Consider the following 25,299-nt stretch of genomic DNA (forward strand, 5'->3'; position numbering starts at 1 on the left):
GTGCTAAACTCCAATAGGAATTTGCAATAAAAAAAAAAATCCAAATCGCATACCTCCAACAACTTACCCAATGAACATATATACCCCATTGGAGGAAAACTCTCGAGGGGGAAACATCATGCTGACACGACACAAAAAGCACCTATGCCTACAAAAAATTAAAGATGAGCCCGAGATATAATAAATCAATCGAGACCCCAAATAAAGTTATTTTATTTAATGATGGGATATTACATCATATGCATATGTGATAATGTGATAATGTGATGATTCAATCTGATCATCTCTTTGAAGAACAAAATAAATATATTTTTTAAATTATTATTTCCAATTTTGTGCTGAACTCTTCCTCATGTTCTTCCATTATATACCTTATGTGTTGAATGGTTGTGTCCTTTAGATTTAAAAAATAACATTTTATTTTATATTTGAGATTATTTTTATTATAATATTTGTCTTATTTAATAAAGAATAATTTTTATTTTATAACACATGTAATATGATAATATTATATTTAATATAGTTAAATAATAAGTTATATTATTTAATATTGGTAGATTATTAATATTACATTGATTTTTATTTAATGCTTAATATCATACTTATCAATAATAGTAATAAGGTATTTAAATAAACTACACTGTATTTTTAAAATATATTTGTATTGTTTAGGCTAATTAGGGCTCATGATGGATAAGCTTTGGAAAGAGGATGGCCCTTCCAAGAAGAGACTTAGGTGGGGGTGCACTTCAAAGAAAACAATGAAATAACTCAAGGTTAGGGAACCCAATTTGGAGACATCTTTAAGGTTTGGTGTTGAACCTAGGTAGCACTTACACCTAGAATATTATGGTTAAGCTTGATTTTTTTCAATTTAATATTTCTTTGCAGGTTCTACACATCCAAAGCTAATACTAGTAGTGGGGACTGTTGGTGTTTTGAAACCTCACAGTTTCAAATTACCCTAATGAGAATATAATACATCTAGGGGCAACTAGTTCCCATCTGCAACATATCTTTTCAGACACCGAGCCAACTAAAAGGCTAGATAGGTGGACCTATTAGATTCTTCATATGGTACTAGTGTTCCAAAAAGCATACAATTAAATCTAAAGCAAAGCATATTAAAACCCTTATATCTTATGTACTTATGCAAAGATCCTAGACATGAAATAGCTAATAACATAACCTAAGAACTTGACAAGCCAAGCAAGGGCAACACTTTTCAGTTCCTTCAACATTAAAGGGAAAAATATTTGATTAATGATGTTGATTTCAGCAAAACCAAGACATGAACAACATAACACCTTGATCCTGTGGCTGATTAGTGCCTCATCTATTGGGCAATCCCACAAACCCCTAACACACATCCTTGAAAGTCATTAACATATCCCATACATTAAGACTTCCTGATCTATCCATTCACCTTGTGAATCAGACATCTACATCTCTCTGAATCTTAGACTCGACCTATCCCTTCATTAGATTTGCAACCCTATGATGATAAACCAAGCATTTACATGACTCCTTGAGTCATAAGCAAAACATATCAACATATAGGATCTAAAACAGATTGCAACTAGATAATATGCACCTTGTATATATATCATAGAATATCACAAACAACATGAACAGGAGACAAAATTCAGATAGAAGATTAACTTGCTGCTGCACTTTTATTTATTTCCTTAAAACAAATACAAAAATGTAATGTTCCCAATTTTAATTAATTTGGGGCCCAAGTAGTTAATGTTTGTATTGGTGGGTTCCGATTGATTTAGTATATCTCGGATCCATTTTTAATTAATTGTTCCATAGGTGTTGATCGTCGGCTATCTTTGTCACCCTTGGGATGTTTATCCGAAGGGTATTTGAGCATGGCATGTAGATTGTAGTCAGTATGCAATTTGGATTATTTTCTACGTATTGGGAATTCCTGTTGGAGTTCTTTGTTGTTTTCCATTTTGGAAGTGAAAGATCTTCCCTATTTGGCTCTTTAGGTTTTAGTGGGATTCAACCCTCACCCTATTCTGTCGCCTGTAGCACTTTGCTCGGATCCAGCAAATCAGAGCACTATTATCTTGCGAATTGATGAAGTCATTATTATCAAATTCTTGTGTTGAATGAATAAGGTATTTCACAAAGCATTCTGTGTTTTCTTTCTTTGCATTTTACCTTCCACTCTATTGTCTGCAAATTCCGTATTCACCCTCCTCTTGTGCATTGATCATACAACCCTCTTTATCCCACCGTACGGCCTTCTTGTATGACTCACCACACACTTCATAACCCTTTGGAAATCACCGTACGGCCCCATTGCATCTTCTTGTTTGCCTCCCATATGGTCTTCCATCTGTACGGCCTCCCCATCAACACCGTACGACCAAGCTTCCTACGTACGGCTCATAGTGTCCTTCGTATGGCCATCACTTCTCCAACAACCATACGCCATCAACCTCCTTCCACACTCATCGTACGACATCCTTAATCTATACCGTATGGTCCTTCCTGTGCCATCGTACGACACATCCTTTGCCCCACATTAGACTGTACGACCTGTACCGTACGACTTCCCTCAAGTGTTTGTACATCAGCAAAGAAACATTTGTACGCCATCTCCACTCAGCCGTACTAGCCTCTAGGTCACCGTAGACATTCCAATTGATTGTCAAATTGTTCGGAGAAAAGTGTTTGTAAACCATATACTGGAACGAAACAATACAAAAAAGATGCATGAAATTGAATCATAAAATTGCCTAACAGATCAGAACTATTTGTATTCTTATTACTTGCTGTTCATTACAAGAAAAAAAGCTGAAGAATGTAGTGGAATCAATTTTGGATCCTACCTTGCGGCATCACAGACTAACTAGAACCAACCTGGTCTCATAGTGAAAACTGCCAACCCTTACAATGGATGAGAAAGAGAAAGATATAGGAAAGGGATGTAATCTCGGATCTGACCTGGAAGCGACATTTGTCCACTTGAATCTTCATTCCCTGCTGTTGCAATGCATCTCTCATCTTTCTATAACCAAAATCTGATATGATTATGATCATTCTTGTGTAACGAACTTGAAAATATTTCTTCCTTAATGATAAAGACCCTTGTTTGCCAAAATATCTGAAATGCTGATAATACCTTCATCAAACTGACTTGGAGGTGAAAATATCCATTCCTAATTGTATCTCCATTGCCTCTGATGTTCATCCAGTGCACCATTTCATCGAAAATTAAATCTAAATTGACATAACTAAACGAGGTTGAAAAATGAGAATCTGACACAAAACCCTGAATAGCTCGAGCAGATGGCTTCCTGTGTGAAAACAAACTCCAAAAATAAAAAGTTCGTTCTCTCTTGGTTCCGACGATATATAATAGTCCTATATCTGCATATTGGAGATGCCCAAAATCTCAAAATGAAAAATAGGCTCCTGGCATTGCTTTCTGGTCTGCCTTTACTTGCAAGTATTTAATTTTTTCTAAAGTTTAGACTATATGTTAAAACTAGAGTTTATTTGAACTGCCTGCACATTTAGAAACAAGAAAATAATAAAAATAAATTATTTTATGAACTTCGGTTTTTCCCTACATCTATGTATTTTGGGTCAAATTGAATTTGACTTTCTTGTGGCACATGTCACATTCTAATTCACTCGATTCCTACCCTGTCATCTGATTTGTCCGTACTTTTGCCACTCGGGTGCCATGTGGCGCCATCAGATTGGTCCTTATTCTGCCAAAAATCTGCTTGGACCTCCTACCACGTGGCAGCCTCTGATTGGGTCGCCATGTTGTGATCCTCATTAGGATGGTCGCCACATCATTGCGACATAGAGACACATGGCACCTCTGTCCACGTCACTGTCCAATCATTTGCCTCGTAATAGTTGCCACATCACTGGCTTTGCCACGCGATGGCCTGCTGCTATGTCGCTATAGGATCTTAGGTTCGTTATGTCACTAGTGACATAGTAACGTCACGACACCTCTCCAAACTCACCATGTCATTGCCTCAGGAAGCGCACCAGGCTTTGAAGACCACTGCCACGTGTCACTATCAAATTTGTCATCAATTTGCCACATCATTACTGACGTCACTGCCCATGGAAACCATCCATGTCGGCTCTTGTTCAAAATTTTGCTACGTGCATTCCAGCCGACAAGGTGGGCCTCTTGTGCATGAGCTTGTGTCTCAAAAGGGGGGAAGCCTTTTAGACATTAAGGATAATGTGTGGTTTGGTATTTAGACACTAAAATAAGCCTCTGCCCAACAAATGTGTAACTAAAACCATCAATTGTCTTTGGAAATCATGCACTTCTCTCAGCGTGTGTTCGTTGCATAAATAGTAATGGCGCCTTTCTTGTCTAAAATATTCAACATTTAGCTCCAATGTCTCTTAGAAAACCATTCACTCTAATTGCAAAACTAAGATCTTATAGAGAGCATCATTTTCCCCATGATGGCTTTCGAGCCACACAATACTCTACGCTGCTAGAAGCAATATCCGAATTCAAATCATGGAAAACAGGGAAAGGTGCATGTTTGGCGGAAAAGTCTTAGGATGGGTAGATCTTCGTCATCCCTCAGTTTTATGTTGTGGTATAGAGGAACGACGACCAAGGCTTGGAGTGGATCATCTTCAAGCTCAGTGATTCTCAGCTTCGTACCATCTTTTAAGATGTTCCCTGCAGTTGATGTGAATGATTCTGATTTTCTCACCTTGATCACTGAAGGAAAAAGGCAAACACAAGCATTGGCTGGACTTTCCTGAAATAATCTTCCATCTTCCTTGCATGCATGTGCATGCTCTGCCAGATTCGATAGTGTAGGCTCCTCCTTTGTTGTTTTGACTCCACTTGCCACCTCGAAAGTATTCTCATAACTATTGGGTCTTTGCAATGTGTGAGGCTTTTCAAGGACCTTACCAATCCAAAAAAGAAACTGCCCCCCTTCTCATGCATTCAAAACCTAATCAAATGTATAAAAAGGCATGCTTGAAATCCAATTTTTGCCTGGCAGCACTGAGAAACAAAACTATTGCATTAGGCAAATGATTTGGGAAGGTACATCAAAACTAACATTAGCTCTCAACGAGCAATTACATCCATGTTACAAAGCTCCCACCGTATGCACTCTCCCCCGAAAATATGGCGTGCCAATTGATCCCTTTATTGTCAATGGACTGTGATCAATCAATGTGTTTCTATGTGGCATTTGGATAAAACATGATTCTTCATTTCACAAGACAAGATCATACTACGTATTCAATCACATATTTAACCTACTCTACTTGAAAGTAAGAAACTGGTCTGACGTTCCTGTCCTAGCTAGCTTGAAATTGTCCCAACGAATTCTTTGGTTTTATTCATACATCAATCATTAAATAAGTCACGAGTTTCTTTTCCAATCACATTCATTATTGAAATGATCATTACCATAATATAAGAGCAAATCTGCCAACCTTGTTTGCATATGAATTGACCTTTTGATGGCACGTACTCCTCCCTTTATACACCTTTTGATTTAAATCAGCTGATTCTCATTATGTTCAAACGAAACACATCTCTAGGCCTAAACCATCTCCTCTGTTTAAAATTCTCATATCCTCATATTTCTTATCAGACTGATGCAATTAGTCAGGCCCCAAAGTGGGTTCGGCTAAAAAAAATTTCATTTTCAAACAACTGAACCCTCAAAATGATCCAATGAGCATCTAGTATTGATCAAGATCGAATTTGACCATTGAAATACCAATTAAAACTCAATTTACCATTTCTTGCAAATTGTAACTTTCGTGCCAAGGGGTCCTCTGACCAGCTTTAAAAATTGACAAAAGCACCTGACTAGGCTTTGAAATTAGACATGTTGATTCTTTACCCCACATTCTCTTACCATGTCAGATCTCATCTCATGACGACTTTGGGGTCAAAAGATATTGACTGTCAAAGCTGCATTCTTAAAACTACTTGCAAGCAAACATGTCATAAAACCATAAATTGCATTCGATTTTGGCTTCAAAAACAGGTCAATTCGACACTTGGCGGCACAAAAACTGGGGCATTAGTTCACCATCCCGAGAAGAGTATAAATCTGTGATTAGGGCTCATGACGAATAACAGGGCACAATTGGCAAACGCTCAAAGTGGCTACTTGGATTTGCAGAACTGAAAACAATAGCAGAAAAATGATTTTTACAAATGGAATGGACCTAGGAAAGTGTGTTCGAGACTTGCAAATTGGCACACTTAAAGTATTTTCAGAGTAGAACACGACGGTACAATCCGGTTTATTCTATACGGATGTGAAGTGTGGGGCGGTAGTATGTCTGAACAGAAATGGTGTCAGGTACAAAGAATTCAAAAACACTTCATCACATGCAATCTTAAAGTCAAGACCACGGTGTCAAATGAGATCTTATTGGCGGAGGTGGGTTCCTTTTTGTTAGAAGCTGTTGCATTGGTTTGGATGTTAAGCTATTTAAAAAAAACCCAAGGTCTAGAAACACATCGCTGGCCCAAGCTAGTCGTAGAGGAAAAACTTGTCAGACGGAAAAGCACATGGATGAAGCAAAATGACAAATGGATGCAAAAGTGAGATATCAACATACATACTTGCCTAGATAACATTAAAGAAATAAAGAAATTTGTCATGGAAAAATTTCGCAATATTTTATGGACAAGGCACATAGGGTGGAATTTTTTTTATTACATTAAAGAATTTAACCCCACTTCTAGTCATGATCAAAAGGCCTATATAAGAGCACCTATTAATTGGAAAGCAAAAATGCTGATGGCACAACTCAGAAGTAGTTCACACTGACTGCAATGTGAGATTGGTAGATGGCAAGTTCCAAAGGAAGAGGGGCAGATAGAACGTATTTATTTTGTAATATGGGACTAGTAGAGACGGAGCAACACTTCGTCAAGGATTCTCTGGCATACAATGACATTTGATCTGGTTATACAGAGACATTGTAAAACAAGGACTTCGACTACTTATTCGGGGAAGATCAAGTGAAGAGAACAACGGCTCTGATTATTAAATTTCAAAGAAGGAGAGACAAGTTAACCAAAACTTTGCAGCTAGATTAGCTCCACTCCTGCCTTGGGGGGGGGGGGGGGGGGTGATTGTGTGGGTCCCATAGGCTACTTTAGCCTCGTGGATGTCATTAAAATCTATCATGTCATCATCATATCAATCCATTCGGTCTCACCTATCATGGATTTAGAGTTATGACATCCCGAAAAGGAGTATCAATCAATCTGCACTTTTTGACACTAGTAAAACTTTAAAAATTGCATTTGGAATCGTGTTCGAAAACTGATCAAACAGATTCTTCATAAGCTCAAATTTGAAACATAACAAGTCTTTGACCTCTAGAATGCAATGCAAAAGGAATTTTCTCATTTTAGTCAATTGGGTCAAAGTTAAAATAGGTCAAACAGGGCCTCCCAGAATTCTAAATAATTTACCTCAGCATGACAATAATAAACAATTGACTTTGAGGGATTCAAAACCTAGTCAAAACATATCGAAACAACTTGAAATCTAAAACATAGGTTCTCTGATATGCGTACTAAACATTCCCAAAGCGGTGAGTTATGAAACATAACCGGGTGCAAGATATTCAATTGCAAACAAGGCTACCTATTGCTGTTTGACACTACGCAAAAATGTAGATTTGAACATTGCTCAAAATGAGACTGGAATGACTTGGAATGACAATTTATCTTCATAGAATGCATGGATATGCTGAATACAAGGTGCTAGAAATATTAAACAGCTCTTAGGCCTCAAACGGACAGCCGAGTACATGTGCATAAAAATGTGCTCATAGGGCTCAAAAGCTTGGAATAGCACTCAAATCAGGAAGGCAATTTAAAGTCCCAACAGGGACAATACAAAAAATTTAATATATGAACCAACATCTTCAGAAAGAGGATCATCAATCTTTGAAAAGGACAAACAACATCCATAAATTATGTGAATGTCTTCAAATCTGTCATGGTAACCATATGCAGATTAAGATGCCAAGTCAACGAAGACATGGTGCTAGGTGTGACACAATCATGATGAAGCACGATCACAATAAAATAATAGGTAGAGCAATGTACAAAGTGAATATAATAAACACGATGAATCATGAACTGCTACAGGTCATCCACAATAGAGACATAGAAGCAAACACAAGAAGAAAATAATAACATCCCTACATAGGAAGTGCTTACAAGCCACTTACAGAAATGAATAGGAAGAAAAAATGAAGCTCATCAAAACAGAAATCTTCAAATAGGCTCGTGGCGTTTGTTGATTGGAATTGCTGTAAACATTTATATTCAATTCCAGCAAATGAATATGTTGAATTTGTGCTTATAATCTGCTTTAGTCATCTAGGTAATCACAATTTGTGAATTATTATTTCATTTTCAAAATTGCATTAGATTTTGAGTAATTAAGTTTAAAGTTTTTCAACATATAATTATTTCCATTTATTTGCAATATAAATCTATCATTCAAATATATTATATCTTCTCTTTCCAAGCTTATTAAAAGAAATAGAGATACAAATAGGGTGCACACTACAGTGGTATCAAAGCAATGTAACTTGACATATTGGTGGTTACAAAATAATTGGATAGTGATAATGACAAATTGGAGTATGCAATCATGGACTTGTCATTATACATCACATAGAAACAAGGCAAGGTGTAATGTCCCCTTTTTCTTGCCATTTACCTCTGATGCGTCATTAGCCTTTTCCATCATGGTCTTGTGGGCTAACCAGTTCTTTCCCACATATTAGCATGAGTTTCGACATAGACATCTTCACTTTTAGATAGATAGGAGTCGAGATAGCAAAGGTTCCTGATACTTACTCTTTATAGTAAGTTAGTTGGGGTCCACAACTCCAGGATATTTACATTAATGTTTGAAGATTAGATTGTTTTAATAAAGTGACTTCAAAATTAAAAAGAGGAATTAGTAAATCACTTTATCTTATAAAGCTATATTATTCTCTTTAGTGGAAAAAAGACGATTAAAAGGGAAAAGAGAATTAAAAAATGAAGAGATGGGAAAGGGAATATGAAGTGTCATCTTGTTGTGCTTACAATGAGAATAGGGAGTTCATTCTCAACATGCTTGGTTTTATTATTTTGGATCTGGTTTTGAGTTTCTCCTGGAGAAACATTGGGGGAACTTATAGCTTTCTACTCAAACTTGAGGATGAAAATCTTCAAGCCATTTCTGGTGGATTCGATGTACATCCAATTCATCATAGCAGTGGATTCAAGACAAAGGTCACACTGAGCTTATAGGTTCTTTCTTGTATTTCCAAGTTGTTACATCCCAATTTTTGCCCTAAAATTTTAAACTGATTATAGCCGTTGAACCAAATTATTTCTTCATGTTTTTGTGAAATTGAATTAGTTCATTATAGCTGTTGTTATAACATGTTAGTTATAGTTGTTACTTATTCCTTCATATTCATGTGAAATTGAATTAGTTAATTATAGCCATTGCATCGATTTAATTATCATATGAAATTGAGTTAGTTAATTCTAGCCATTGTATCAATTTATTCATGATCACGTGAAATAGAGTCAGTTAATTGTAGCCGTTGTACATATATAATGAACAAGTTAGTTATGATATTGATGAAATTCCTAATGGTCACTTGATGATTTTAATTAACAATTTATAAATCTTGAATTGATGTCTTGGCGAGAATGTTGTTTTGAATGATTACAGGACGAAGACTGGAGAGAGAGGGGAAGCATTGCGAAACGAGGTCATCGGAAGGGCATGGTCATAAGGTTCAGTCATCAGAAGCGACAAGTTTGACCTAAAACCATCTTGGCAAGGTTATTAGGACTTGGCAACATATTTCATGGTAGAACTGCATGAGCTAAAAGTAAAAATGTTATAATAAAACAATACAAAATAAACATAAGTTTTTACCTTTAAGAAATTATTAAAATAATAATATCATTTAAATATTATTTTATTCTCTCAACTATGGTCATAGGTAAATAATAATTAAATGACACCATTACATTAAACACATTAATCCAACGATGTCACCTTATCATTACGTACCTATAAACATACTCAAGAAAATAAAACAAATATAAATAATATTAATTATTTAAAAACTCTTCATCTTCTTTTCCTTTTCAATTTTCCCTCCTTTTTTCTTTTTAGCCGATTTGATTAAAGATTTCAAATATGATCTTGTAACCAATGGTAGCTGTAAGGTTGGGCTTAAGCTTATTAAATAAACCTTTAAACATTCTTGGCATTCATCCTGTTTTCGGCATCCTGCACCTGTTTATTTCATCGACCTTTCTTTTTCTTGGCAACCCAAGATTCTATGTTAGCCGTTTGTAGAGGTTAAGTTCGACCCTGTTTGTAATCCGCTTGGAAAATCAAATCAATTGTATTCACAACCACTGAGCCAGGGTAGATACCACGTGTGGACTCTTCTCAGGATTGGATTTAGAGTCGAGTAAGATACTCCAACTCTTGTAATCATTTCTTTTTATGCTTTCCTTGTTATCATGTTTGCTTTCTTGAGTTGCCAGTTTAATATGAGAAAAAAAAGCCCGTATAGAATATAAGATACTGCATTTTAGTACCAGTAAACCATTTTCCATGTGTTTTCGAATTGAAGTATGTATGTTCCAGTCATAAACAGTGGAGCTTGATATGTTTCCAGTCTGTCGACTGTTTACTTTAATATCATTGCAATTAACATATGTTAAATCAGACATCTTCCTTTACTGTCCGAATGTGTAATTATCTGTTTTCCCCTTTTTAAGAATGATGTCTTTTTCTCAAGTATATATCAAATACATCCTGCTATAAAATTTAATAACTGAGATTGAGATAATGAACTGTAAGCACCAAGGTATTCACCAGGCAAATGCCAGAATATGGTGAAAAAGGTGTAAAGTCTTTGAGTGAAGCTATTCAAAAGGCACCAAGGAATCACCGACTTGATGGCCTGATTATGGTGAGGAGGTGTAAATGAACCTGTAAAAACAAGAAAGATATCAGAATCAAATAAATAATAATTAATTAATGCATTAGCTCATGCAAGTTCCACATGTGAAATAAGTTGTCAAGTTGAGTGGTGGAGATCGGGTTGTAAACCCATTTTGAAACCCTTGGCCAAGGTGGAATTAGGCAGACTTGCCGAAACAATTGATCTTGTTGTTGTCTAGACACTTCAGTTATTTCGTCGAATAACTGTTGGGACTTCAACCCACTTGGATACTTTGATGGCTGGATCAATGAATGTCCCAAGCCCGACTTTGGGGTAGGGAGGGCTGTTCTATTAAATTAGAACTTGTGGGGATAAGTAATGGTCCGCGGATGGGAGGTTAAGCCTTTGTCAATGCTTCTCCTCTCACCAACGCCAGAGCTTGGACAACCATTAAAGGAAACTCCACAAGATAAACAATATGTTCTTTAACCTCTGTTTGTTAGTTAATGCTTATCAAGTTGAAGATCTTTTCCTTTATAATTAGTTGCTACAGTTAGGAATATTTCAGTTTGGAATTCCTTGCAAATAATATATATAAATTTTGCTGAAACCCAGAAGTAGTTGAATGATTACATCTGATATTTACTTTCATCTGATTAAATAGCTTAATTACGCTTCAATTTGTGTTCTTGGAAAATTCAGCATTGTAATTAGGTTTATTTTAGTTTATATAGCAGTTGGAAATCTTAGTCATGTGAATAAGGGTTAGAAATCAGTTAGTTTAAAACTGAAAATAGTTAGTAAAAATCCGTATGTTACACAAGTCGACGGTAATATCTATATTTAAGGCTGGATTTTGGTATTATGAGGTTATTGTATTGTCAGTTTATAATGCAATCATTTATGAAGATATTCATATGAGCATATTGCTGGTTATTTTACTGGTCTTTATTGCATGAGCTATCTGTTGTATTCTGAAATTTGTTTGTGAGAAAACTTGGGGAAAAATATCCAGAAGGATATTTCACAAGGTTAGGAGGACAAGAGGATCCAAAAGAGAACTTAGGCATAGGTACACAAAACATAGGCAATATGGGTGAAACAGAGATATGAGAGGAGAGATTTTTTAACTTGTTGGATGCACTAATGTAGACATGTTAACAAGCACAACAGAGTGCTCAACAACAAAAACAGCAGCAAGACCTTTTGACTCAGTTGATGGCTCCATGGATGGGGTTGACAGAATTGAAGCAAAGTTATCAAACACAGTGAGAGTTGTCAAAATTACAGAGATTTTTGGGAAAAATTTAAAGTCCTTGCATAAGCATTGTGGGTGATTAAGATTCAATTTTAGAAAGAAAGTAGAAGTAAATGAAAAAAGATTCTTCTAGTGCAAGCAAGGACAAAAAATAAATGAAAAATGATTCCGACCAGCTTATTTAAATGGAGATAGTGAATTGATACATAAAGAACATTTGACAGAGTTTCAAAAAGGCCCTTTGGCCATGCATGCAGTTATTGTTGATGTGTTTGTTCATGAAGCAAAAGATAAAACAGCAGCCTTGAAATTGAGTTCAGATATTTCAAGTATTGATGGTTCAAACAGATACAGGCTGAATGATCACACACAACCTTTTGAGAGAAGTACTTATGAAGACATCCATGCTAGTGAGTTTGGTAGTGACTCTCTCACAAAGGTGGTTAACCACTCATGAGGAGGACAATAATAACTTTATTTCTGAACAAAGCAATCAACCTTTTGAAACATGGGATCCATGTGTGATGGCACCTAGGTATGATGAAGATCTTGCACAAGATGAATTTCATTTTGATTGTGATGATAACCATAATGCAAGTATGGAGGATAGCATTAATGATTGTGATAAAGATCTTAGAACAACATCTGATTTATCTTTGCATGAGGCTGACTTTGAGCAGAAGTTCAGGAACTTGGATTATTTGTATCCACAATATACTAATGAAAATAATAATGAGGATGCACAAAATATTTGGGACAGCCTTGAAGTCATTGACGAAGATATAATAACTCTGACTTTGATATTCATCATAGCAATAGTTGGCTTGGTTTGCATAAGCGTGGCTGGAAGAATCAATTTGAGGTGCTCATTAATAACCCATTATTTGGGATTGGCAATAGGAAGACTGTTGTCAGTAAAATCTATATTGTAGCCGATGGGTAGAGTTGATATCCGAAAGGTCGCGTGATAGTTGAGTCACCCATTTGGAAAGTATATGCACATCGTTTGAATGGACTCATGGATGATCATTGTGTTTGGAATTGCATATGTGCTAATATGAATAAAGTATTTGTTCTGTGTTACATTCTATTCTATTAATCCGATAAATATTCGTTTACCTTGTATAGTAACCATTTGGCGCCATTGCTAGTCAAACTTGGTATACAAGAGGGTTATGAAGATTAATGCCAAATCTACTCAATAAGGATATGAATAAAATAAAAGACAAGGATGAGATACGCACAGCACGGGAAGCATTAATGCTCACACAATAGGAGGAACGAAAGTAGAAGTATCAATAGCTTACCAATGGGCACCGAGGGGGTGAAGGAGCATGAACTGAGGGAGTGCATTCACCTAGCAGACCGAGGAGTGCGAAGGACTTGCTTGAGGAAATGCGATAGAGATTAAATTTGGTAGAAGAGACACAAGAGGAGTTCCTAAACTTGTATACGCCAAGGGTAGAGAATCTGAACGGAAGGGAAGTTACCCGCACAGCCCGAAGTGCCAAAGGAGCACGAGCATGAGGTGAACTCTTTGTTACCAATACACCTGACGAACGGGTACAAGTAGAGAATCAAGCAACTTCACTTGAAGAGGATCTCTTCACACCAAATAACACGGTTGTCCAAAGTAGCATGGTTGTGCAGAACAACGCAGGTACTCAGACCAGCGCCGGTACTTAGAACAATGTAGGTGTACAACAAATACCACAAATTTAGAAGAAATTAACAATGACAAGACCGAAAGCAAAATTGCCGAAATTTAATGCCAATGGGACAACGGATCCAGTCAGACACTGTAAAACATGTGAAACAATATGGATGGCAAATAGTGTAATGCACTAGGATGATTGGGTTCGACAGTTTCCGACGACCCTACAAGGTGTAGCAATTGATAGGATTTCGGATGCCGATCCACAAAAGTTAACTTCATAGTTGAACGTCAAGAAAGAATTCATAGCAGAGTTCCAACCATTGAGGGATGACAACGAGATTGTAGCAGAAATCTATAGTAGTAAGTAGGGAAAGAATGAAATAATCTGCGTATATGCAAGTAGGCTGAAAGAGCTAGTAGGAAAAATGGAAAGCCAACCAATGGACGGATTGAAGAAAAGGTGGTTTGTCAAACGGCTACGACCAACATTGAAAAAGAAGATGAAAATTGTATCTCCAACATCATACGTGGATGCATATAACTGGGCAATGGACTTGGAGAGCAAACAGAAAATGGGTAAAAAGAAGAAAAACAAATCATCGGACTCAGAAGATTCATCCTCTAAAAGTAGCAACAACGAGGAGTCAAGTAAGAAGGTACGAGAACTACAAAAGGACATGTTACATATGATGGAGTTCAAAAATATGAAAAAGAATCTTGGCCAAGCGAGAGAAGGGGAACTATGGTGTACAGATTGTAAGGAGGGCCAAACAAAGGGCTCTTGTCCAGAAAAACAATTTTGCGATATTTGCCAAACTGTAGGACATTCCACAAAGGAATGTCCATTCAATATGAAAATGAAGGGACATCAGCAAGTATTACTGATAGAGGAAGTGTCCACCTTAGGAGTAGGAATGAATACGAACAATGACACAACCTTAGGAGGGTACCGCAACAACTGGTGAGGACGGGGCGATAACAACAACAATAATAATAACAATAATGGGGGTTGAAGCTGGATACAATACAATCCGAGTGGATGACCGATGATACAATGCCACGCATGCAACCTTTGGGGACACTTCGCCAGAGACTGTACTATGAAGGGAACACCACAGCTATTGTGCAGATGATGTGGCCCTAGAGACCACGAGGATTCAAAATGCCCTAAGTGCGAGGTGAACCTGTTAAGTATAGAAATATGTGATGATGAGGAGACATTAGCCATCACTCGCACGCAAGTGAAAATGTATCTAGACTCAGAGGAGGAAAAGAAAAGGTTGCAACAAGTATGAGTAGAATTAGAAAAAGAAATGGAGGTTGAAAAATCGCAACCAAAGGTTACTGCCGGCACCTCAATGAGGAACCTCACAAAACAAAATATCATACCGCAGGTAATGCAAGTCGAGGTTCCCATGAAGCTGAATGACCTTACAATGCCTCAGTTATAGATTGCAATCCTAAACATGACACCACTTCCAAAGGCGATAGAAGAGCCAGAAAAAGACACACAAGGTGGTAGCGGAACAACTGTAGCAGACCCGAAGCTACTTGCAATCACTACAAGAAGACACCCTGTAGTAGTAGAAATGGGTATCATGGGAACCGTCCTCATGGACACAATTGTAGATGGAGGATCAGGATTGAATGTACTACTAGAAGATATATGGGAGAAGTTGGGGCAACCTACATTGTGGCCATCTACATTTCAACTGCTCATCGTTGATCAACACGAGATCAAGCCTTTAAGGACCTTGATGGTGCAACTTGTAACCATTGGGACACAGTCGTTCTTACTGGATTTCGTGGTTATACCATTAAAAAGAAGAGGGTACGATGCCATCCTCGGACGAGGTTGGCTAGTACATGCAAAAGTAAAACATGATTGAAAACATAATACTTTGTCTATGGAAAGCGGAGGTTAGAGATTTATAATTGACCTACATACACAAATGGTAGGAGAGGAGGCAGCATTGTCGGATTCCAAAGGCGAAGGCGGAGGAGATGACGAAGGGAAGAAACAAATGGAGCCTAATAAAAAAGGAATATTGAGATTGGAAAGAGGGTCTAACGATGACGACTTGGACTCGATGAATGACCTACTCCATTGGCAGATGGAGGACTATGAGCTCTTCTCAAACTATAACATGTTAGGGGTTGAGGATGGAAATAAAGGAGAGAAGAATAAATTCCCGAAGGAGTATAGAGAAGTGAAGGAAGGAGAAGCATAGATAGATGAAACACCTGTGCATACATATAGTACAGACAAACCTATTAAATACGAAGAACCTATAGTAAAAACAATGAACTTAGGGGATGAGGCTAACCAGAAAATATATTTGTGGGAGATGACTGGAATCCAGTTCTAAAAGCGGCAATGTTTAAAATATTCATGGAATATAAGGATGTTTTTGCATGGACATATAAGGACCTAAAAGGGGTACCGCCGAAACTATGCATCCACCGTATACCATTGATAGGAGCAGTACTTATACGAAAGAGGCCATATCGGATAAACAAAAACTATGTTGCACAGGTCATTGATGAGATCAGCCGAATGCTTGAATTAGGCATTATTTTTAGGGTATAGACAAGTGAGTCAGTATCACCGATTGTGATATCTGTAAAAAAAAGACACTACTCAAATAAGGGCATGTGTGGACTTCCTATGCTTGAATGCAGTAATGATTAAGGAACCATTTCCAATACAGTTCACTGCCATGATTTTAGAAGAAGTCGTGGGGCATGAAATCTATTCATTCATGGATGGAAGAAGATAGGCTTAAAACAACCTCATAGTAGAAGATGGAGTATATGCCTACAATAGAATGCCGTTCGGACTATGCGATTCCCTGACAACGTTTCAAAGAATTATCTTGCACATCTTTGACAAGATGTCAGTTGGGAACTTCAAGGCATTTTTGGATGATCGGTCAATTTTTAGTGCAGAGGACAAGCATTTGACTGCACTCAGAGAATGAATGGAAAGATGCAGATGGATAGCACTGGCATTAAATCCAAAGAAGTGCAGATTCATGGTATCGCAGGGGAAGCTGTTGGGATAGATAGAGTATGCAAAGCAGGATTAAAGACGAATCCTATCAAAATATGGGTAATCATGAAAATGTCACCTTCGACCGATGTAACGGAGGTAAAATCATTCCTTAGACATAGGATATTACCGAAGGTTTATTAAGAATTTTGCGAATATATCCTACTTGCTTGACAAACTAACCTACAAGGGAGAACCCTACAAATGGGAAGTAGAGAAGAATGAGGCCTTCGAAGGACTGAAAACAAGATTAGCCACAACACCTATCCTAGATTATCTGAATTGGGACAAGGAGTTCCATGTCCATATTGATTCATCGTAATACGCAATTGGAGCATCGTTGGCACATACAAGTGATCACAGATTGGATCATCCGATGTACTTTGCGAGTAGACTACTATCTAAAGCAGAAAAGAATCACAATACAATAGAACGAGAGGCTCTCGGAATGGTATATGTCGTACAAAAGTTAAGATATTACCTACTGGCAACTCCATTCATATTCTATGTAGATCATCAAGCGCTGTTATATCTCGTGAACAAAGGACGGATAAGTAGATGGCTATTACTGTGGCAAGAGTTTACATTTAAAATTGTGGTACAACCTAGGAAGAGCCATGTAAGTGCAGATCATTTATCAAGGACCAAATTGGGAGAACCATCGGAGGGAGTCAATGATGGTTTTCCAGACACAACTATTCTAGTTTGCCGTACTACCATCTTGGTACACGAGTATTGGGGAATATCTTTCGATAGGGCAATTTCCTAGGGAAATGCCACCAAACGAGAGGAGGAAACTAGTGCTAAGAAGTTGAACATTTCAATTGATCAACAGGTTGCTGTATAAGATGGGACTAGACTAGATTTTATGACGATGTGTTTTAGAAGAAGAAATACCAAAGGTGTTGAAGGAAGCACATGAAGCACCTGCAGGAGGATATATGGGGCCGGATATAACTGTGCAAAAGATACTTCTGGTAGGGTTATGGTGGCCAATCGCGCACAATGACACCAGGGAGTGGGTTGTTGTGTGTGAGACATGTCAGTGGGCTGGGAAACCACTGAAGAGGGATTTCATGGCTTTGAACCCCTCTCACTCACAGGAATTATTTGAATGTTGGGGGTTGGACTTTGTCAAACCCCTCAAGGTAAGTAAAACCCAGAGATGCAAGTACATTGTGGTAGTGAAGAAGTACCTTACAAGTGGGTAGAGGTGCGGGGCCTACCAGATAACTCTGCCAGTAGCACGAGAGGATTCATCTATGAGCAGATCATCACAAGGTACGAAATCTTGCTATATTTGACAATCAACCATGGGGGACATTTCGTCAATCACGTCATCTAACTACTGACCACAAAGTTCAAGATATACCATTCTCTATTGAGCCTGTACTATCCTAGAGAAAATAGACAAGTAGAAGCCACAAACAAAATCTTGGTTGCAATAATCTACAAGTCTTGCATAGTTGAAGGTGAGGATTGGGAGGAAAAGCTGCCATCAGCATTATGGGCATATTGGACCTTGTACAAAGTCACCACAGGACACTCCATTCCAGCTGATGTATGGTCAGGAAGCTGTAGTACCAATAGAATTCATGGTACCAAGTTTGCAAATAGTGATTGAAAACAAGTTGGTAGATATGGAAAGTCTCAGGGAAAGATTGCACAACCTAAATAAACTTGATTAACGATGATTACAAGCATAATGGGCTACCGAAGTTTCACAGTGTAGATGCAAGGTATGGCATGACAAACACTTAAAACTAAACAAGTTTCAACAGGGCCAATTGGTATTAAAGTATAACGTGCGTAACGAGATCAAACCAGGCAAATTTAAGGTGAAGTAGGTCGGGCCATATAAAATTCGTAAAGTAGGCGATAATGGAGCAATAAAGCTATGGATGTTAGATGAAAAGGAGGTGACGGATGCAGTAAATAGGTCGAAATTAAAAATATATCATGAATAGAATAAGGTCCTGTGAGAGAATGAGACCCCGACAAATGACTCAAAAGAAGTATAAAAATATAATAGTGATAAATAGTAGTTAACAATAATAATTGTATATATGTAATAATAATAAAGGAAAAAAAGCAAAGTTATATACCATACAACTTAGAAAGAGAATGAGCTCTGAAAAGCATAACACAACCGTATGGCTCTTAAAGAGCCAAAAAGCAATACTTTTAAGTTATCACTATACAAAAGGGAGAAAAGAGGAAGACAACATGTGTATTGTATGGTGCACAAACGATATAGAGCAAAATAGACTACCGTAGAGCGAGCACAAAAGCAACCATACCGTACCGCCAGAACACCACTGTACGGAGGGGCATAACACTGAGTGTCTAGGAAGAACACCACTGTACGAAAGGCATAGCACTGAGGGTCCAGGAAGAACACCACCGTACAAAAGGCATAAAACTGAGTGGAGACCATCACTGAGGGGAGACTGTAAGGCCTTACAGCTTTGATGAAATTACAGGGGTAAAGCAACATGGCAAGGATAGACTAGAATTTACCATATGACCTCCAAAGCAAATAGGAAGAATACTGTACGACATTGGAAGCAACAAGGCAGGATACTGTAACTGTATGGCCAAACAAAAGTTAAAAGCACCGTACGGCAGTAGTTATAAATAGATTCAAAACAAAATAGAAGAGAGTTGTACGACTGTATGGCTTAGGAAAATAAAGAGTGAAGGAACATACCCTATGGCTAAGTACGGATCCAAATATAAAAAGACCACACGGCCTAGAAGAATAAAGAGTTTCATACCACACGATGTACGAACTGACAGATGGAAAAGATTTATAACGTATGTTGTCTGGACCTAGCAAGGAGTATTAAGGGTGTCGTATGATAGCATGGAAATTAAAAGAAGTCACCATATAGCCTAGCAGATTTTACGATAGAGAAAAGTATTATAAACAGGCACAACAAAGCCTAGAGAGGCCGTACAGTCGTACCAGCACGAAAGCAATAAACTTCAAAGGGCTATTTCGCAAGAGTTGTATGGAAGCAGAAGAATCCTCGAGATAAGTTGTACAAAGGAGTCCAAGCAACTGACCTAACCGTTTTTGGTCCTCTTCACATAAAAAGACAAAGGAGGTGATAGTTATGCAGTCAGCCAGAAAAAGGGCTTGGAAAAAGAAGTTAGAGGAAGATTAAGGAACGAGCACAACCATGAACAAAAATGTGAAGACCTTGCCGTCAGGAGTGCGTGTTGCAAAAGGCACAAGCACATGAGCAAGTAGAAAGAAAGACAAGCAAACAACACAGCCAACTGCAATCGATCACCTCACAGCATAGAATATCTCTTTTGAGGGCTTGAATGGAGCAGAATGCAGGAAATGGTGGCAGAAGACACTTGATAACCATCTTGTGAAGAATAGCATTCGAAAGGCATAGTTGGAGTGGGAAATACAAATGCCGGTGTTTTGCATTCGAGGTTATGAAGGCTTCTTGCGCATGATGATAGAGACTTATGATAGGTTCTCTCAAAGTAGTTTCCCTACCTTGGATGTGACCTTGTAATTTCACTCAAAGCACTAGATTTCAGATGGGTATTTGGAATACTTGGTCATTCATAGGGTGGAAAGAAAATTGACAAGCCGAAAAAATTAAGTTGACAGGTGAAGGCGCAGTCGATATAGTTGGTATGCGAGGATTTGTCGCAGACATAGAAAGAAGCCCTCATGAACACTTCGAAGGGGAGAGGACTGAAGAAGTCCAATATTTAGGAAGAGCACTAGTGTTGTCTCATGGACTCAGTAAAGAGTCGCCTCACAGGATCAAGTCGTGCATCTGGCTTTTCATTTTCGTAGGTCACAATGATGAACGAGATCCTATAAGGGAGAGTGTACAAGAGGGCTGCACTATTGGCAGAAAGGATGTACGAATTCATGACACTTCAACATAAGACATTCTACATGCCACGCTATGCAGTTGGGTTATTCTTGGAGGCCACAATGTAGATGATTTCCCATGATAGGCTAGAGGCCAAGCCTGGGCCACTCAGGATAGGCGAGCCCCCTATTATGCAGTGGAGACATCTAGACACACTTAGTAGCAAGACCATGGTCAAATAAAAGCGACCAAGACAAGATGCAAGAGATACTGATGCTGGTCGGAAGGAGACTTCATCCAACGAGAGTGGGGTTGACGAAGAGGAGGTGGAAGTGATCACAGCAACACCACTACTATTTCCGCAACCTGCACTTTCAGCAACAACGCATTTGGTTCCGGTGGGTACGACACATATCCCAGGGTTTGGTTAGTTCTACTAGCCAGTGATGATGACCTCGGTTACCGTAGCAATTCAGGTAGCTATAGAGACACCAACCATTCTAGAGGCCGTAGCCGTAGTTGGGATAGAGTCACAGCCGTCACCGATGATAGCTGTACTAGAGGAAGCAATGGAGTTATCGAAAGGGGTTGTCTAAGAGGCTTTGCTAGTCGTACCAGAGGTAGGGACTGAGATACTTATACCCGATGATGAGGTAGACACTAGGAGGTAGTGATGGAGATACCAATATAGGCAAAAACAGGTGAGGGTTTGAGGACACCTAGTGTTCACTTGGACGTAGTGGGCTCGGACGCGGTGGTTACAATAGATGCGGTGTTGTTAGTAACGCCAGTAGTTGAGGAGCCGAGTAGAGCAAGTGAATCTCAGAAGTTGAGCACATACTTGAGTACGAGGTTTAAATGTACACCAACATGACGGGTGTCAGGCATTCTTTCACCTGAGCGAAAAGTAGGATTGGAAGAAGATCATGTAGGCACACAGACACAGGTGGAGTCACCTGACCTAGACCTATGAGATACCAACTCCTCCATGGATAGCACTGCTGAGTGGAGGGTAGAAGCAGTGAAGAAGGCCATGGGTGCTCAACAGCCTACAGTGAGGCCAGGGACATTGATGGGAGAGGACGTGGAGACATTTCTCACGGATGTAGTGACTCAAGCTTGCTGAGTGATCTCTACGTAGACACATGCATTGGATTCAATGGTGAAGGAGCTGGAGCATGTCATATCCTTCATAGAATTAGGGTGGTCAGCTGCCTTTTCAATCTGTTTTGAGGAGCACGGGTGGCCTAGAGTAGAGACTTCAGAGATGCACTAGGATTGGGCCACCATTGGAGAGCCGCATAGAGACTCTAACTCGAGAGGTAGTCCAGATATACCAGGATGCTTATTATGTTCTTTAGAGGAGCCAGGAAGATTAGGTAGTCGCAGAGAGGGCTCGGGAGGAGTTAGCTACCTGTTTAGCAGTAGTGAAGGCGGATCTAGCTGCAGAGAAGGCAGCTCAAGAATTAAGGTACATAAAAATCTTCCATTCTTAATTCTAGCCATGAAACTAACTCACTGCCCAACTATAGAGTGTTGATCACTCAAATTTTTTAGCATGTGAACTCAATGATTTCCAACCCCAGCGGTATGGCAGGAAAACACTCTAATACAATGTAATAAAACTAGCTTCCAACTTGTAATTTCACACAACACATTTAAACAAACGGTTGGCATGTGTGCAATGATCTGATAGCATTGTGATGAACCCTGTTGGTTCAATCTTTACCAACACTAAATTTTCTTTGCCAATGGTTGATATTTTTGACTTGATTTGGAATGTGTTTTATTTTGTTTTGAGATATATTTGCCTTTTTTGGTTTTGATTGCACATATGAGAAATAAGGGAAATGCTTGAAATATAAAAGCTATAACAGCGATGAGTATTCACCATGATTCAACCATCTTGCAATGCATCAACACGATTTGATATACAATCTGACATATATACTAAAAGATTGAAATTAGAAAACAATGATGCCAAATACAAAGTCTAATTTTAAAAACCATAGAATCGCATGAAGCCTGTGAAACTCCAAATATTAATGTTACAGCCAAATGGATGACTTTCCCCAAAATATTATGCTGCTGCAAATGATATCTAACCCATCTGCCACAAACAAAGGTGATTTGGAGCTCAGACCCCTAGGCATTTTACTGTTCATTGTACTCTAGCATTGCAGGTACTGTAGCAAAAAATAAAAAACTTGAAATCTGATATTAATAGCTGCAAATAAGAGCTACAAGTCTGCCATTAATGGAGTCTTCAATCTGCAATGAATTTCTTTTGATATGCTTGAAATTCCTTCGCTAATATGCTCTATTTTGACCTCTGAGATGAAGCCAAACCCAAGGACAATCTCCAGCTGATCTTTCACAACCTCAGAATGCCAAATCACTGAAAAGTGCATGCTCTCCAATGCTGGTATGAATAATTCTTCCATAGAAAACCTTGTTTCTCATGCACACCTCCCAAAGACAATGAAGCAAAATCAAATAATCATCAAGCATGAGGTCGGTGCTCTTTTTGGAGGCTTACATACTTTTCTTGCCCATGGTCAATCTCATGAAGTGCTTTTAATTGACTTTTAACTTTCAAGTTGGATCTGACGATGATTAGGGGATCTTGTATTATGACTTCCCTAGCTAAATCGAGGTACAAGAGCATAAGAGTATTGTATGGTGACATGTTTGTAATTCATTTTTTGTATCTCACTGCTCTTTGATCTGGTTGTGGATACTTATTTTTATTTTCTGCACTGCATATCCTATGTATCTTTTCATATTGTTTCTGTTGCTCTATATAAAAATTGTCACTATATTTGAGTTCTCTGCACCTAGGGTCACAGAGGGCTATAATGACTTACAAGAACAGTATTCTTCCTGCAAAATTACAAATAGAAAAATCTTAGCATAAATCCCTTAAGCATGAGAGTATTCCTTCAAATGTTGAAATAATACCTCAAAAGGGAAGGTCATATGTATTCATCCCTACCAATATTGAACTACCCCCTTATGTTGAAGTCTAGCCAAAAAATTAACAGATATAATTTTTGGAAAAAGTCTCTCTAGTGTAGTTCCATACATGCACACGCTAAAATTGCAACCCAAAAAATTAGAAATTGTACTCAGATGAGATATGTGAATCAGTATGGACACACATTACAATACTGAATTATTGTTAGATATAGACAGCAATCTGCGTTAAATGAAAAATAATCATCTGCAATAGCAGTCCAGATTGTATGTAATGAAGAACCTGAAAAATAAGTCCACATAGAAGAACTACATGCACTTTAAAGTGTAAAAACATCCCATGTATACATGCATGAGAGGGCATGCAAATAATTTGCCTAGAATTCAAACTATTCAGTAGTAAATTAATCTCTATAATAATGTTTAAAGAAAATTCATGATGATGAATATTTAGGAATGAATACTGGATGATGATAGAGCAACAAACCTCGAGGGAACGGCGAACATCTTCAACAGATGGCCAGATTATTTGGATGCTTCCAGAACCTAAAGGTTGCTTCTCAAAAGTATGCCCTGAGAACATTGATGAATTGAACTCTGCCATCCATTTCTCATCCAGTGATCCAAGAGAAGAAAACTACAAATGTATTCAAATTAAATTGTCATAGCTATAACTTGCTGACAATTTAAATTAAAAAGTATTTGAGAATTTTGAATTTGAAATTGACTGTGGATGCTGCTGTAGGAGTTAATACACAGGAATTTTCCACAATTAGCATACATTTAAGAATATTAGTTTTCCACAATCTGTCAGATTTGTTGCATTAAAAAAAATCAGCATACATATTTGCGAAAAAATAAGCGCACATATTTATGACCAAAAACAGAAAATCCTGAAAATAAGGTACACTAGAACGTCAAATTACTCAAGCATATTCTTTAGCTTAGAATTTGATGGAAAATGAATTCCATAAATTTTGCTTTGCATAAGAATTATATCATCGTAGTTTTGGTAGCTAATTTGCATTCATATTTTCTGGACCATGTGCTACGCTTTAATTAACAATATTCAATTAAAAATCATCACTGTAAGTTAAAAAATATAGATTATAGTATAATGTTATAATCTCAGGAACTGCCCAAAAGGACATTGATGATGTTACTCCTTAAGAGCAAGTACATTTCCACAATCCATGAGATCATCTGCAATTTTGTTTCTTGATTCAACTGTGTAATTATTTTTGCATCAACGTTTCAGATCACACTTTGTGATCCACCATCTGGATGAGCATGAGAGATATAAGGAGTAAATGAAATAAAGTAGCTCCTTGTGCTCTCTCTAATGCTCATGCTGATGATGGATCACAGTGTGATCCTAAATGTCGATGCAAAATATTTTCACAATTGAATCGAGAAACAACATTGCAAATGTTACTCCTATTAATGCAGATGCATGTTCAGCAATCTACTACATATGTTAAAACATTGTACAACATTTTCTCTCAACGCAATCTTC

The 25,299-nt window shown here is 37.9% G+C and overlaps 1 protein-coding gene across 3 annotated transcripts in view; it reads right to left on the reverse strand.

The window, feature by feature from the left end:
- The window catches only part of TDP1 (tyrosyl-DNA phosphodiesterase-like protein), a 374,303-nt gene that overhangs the window by 123,330 nt on the left and 225,674 nt on the right, over nucleotides 1-25,299 (reverse strand). For all 3 annotated transcript variants that reach the window (XM_089797894.1, XM_089797893.1, XM_089797892.1), the window contains one exon: nucleotides 24,271-24,420. In XM_089797894.1, coding sequence (XP_089654020.1) covers nucleotides 24,271-24,420 — 150 coding nt within the window. The remainder of the gene's footprint in view (nucleotides 1-24,270; nucleotides 24,421-25,299) is intronic.

This window comes from Cupressus sempervirens, chromosome 8 (assembly GCF_028749045.1).
Source record: "Cupressus sempervirens isolate cs-2001-9-10 chromosome 8, ASM2874904v1, whole genome shotgun sequence".
NCBI classification, from domain to species: Eukaryota; Viridiplantae; Streptophyta; class Pinopsida; order Cupressales; family Cupressaceae; genus Cupressus; species Cupressus sempervirens.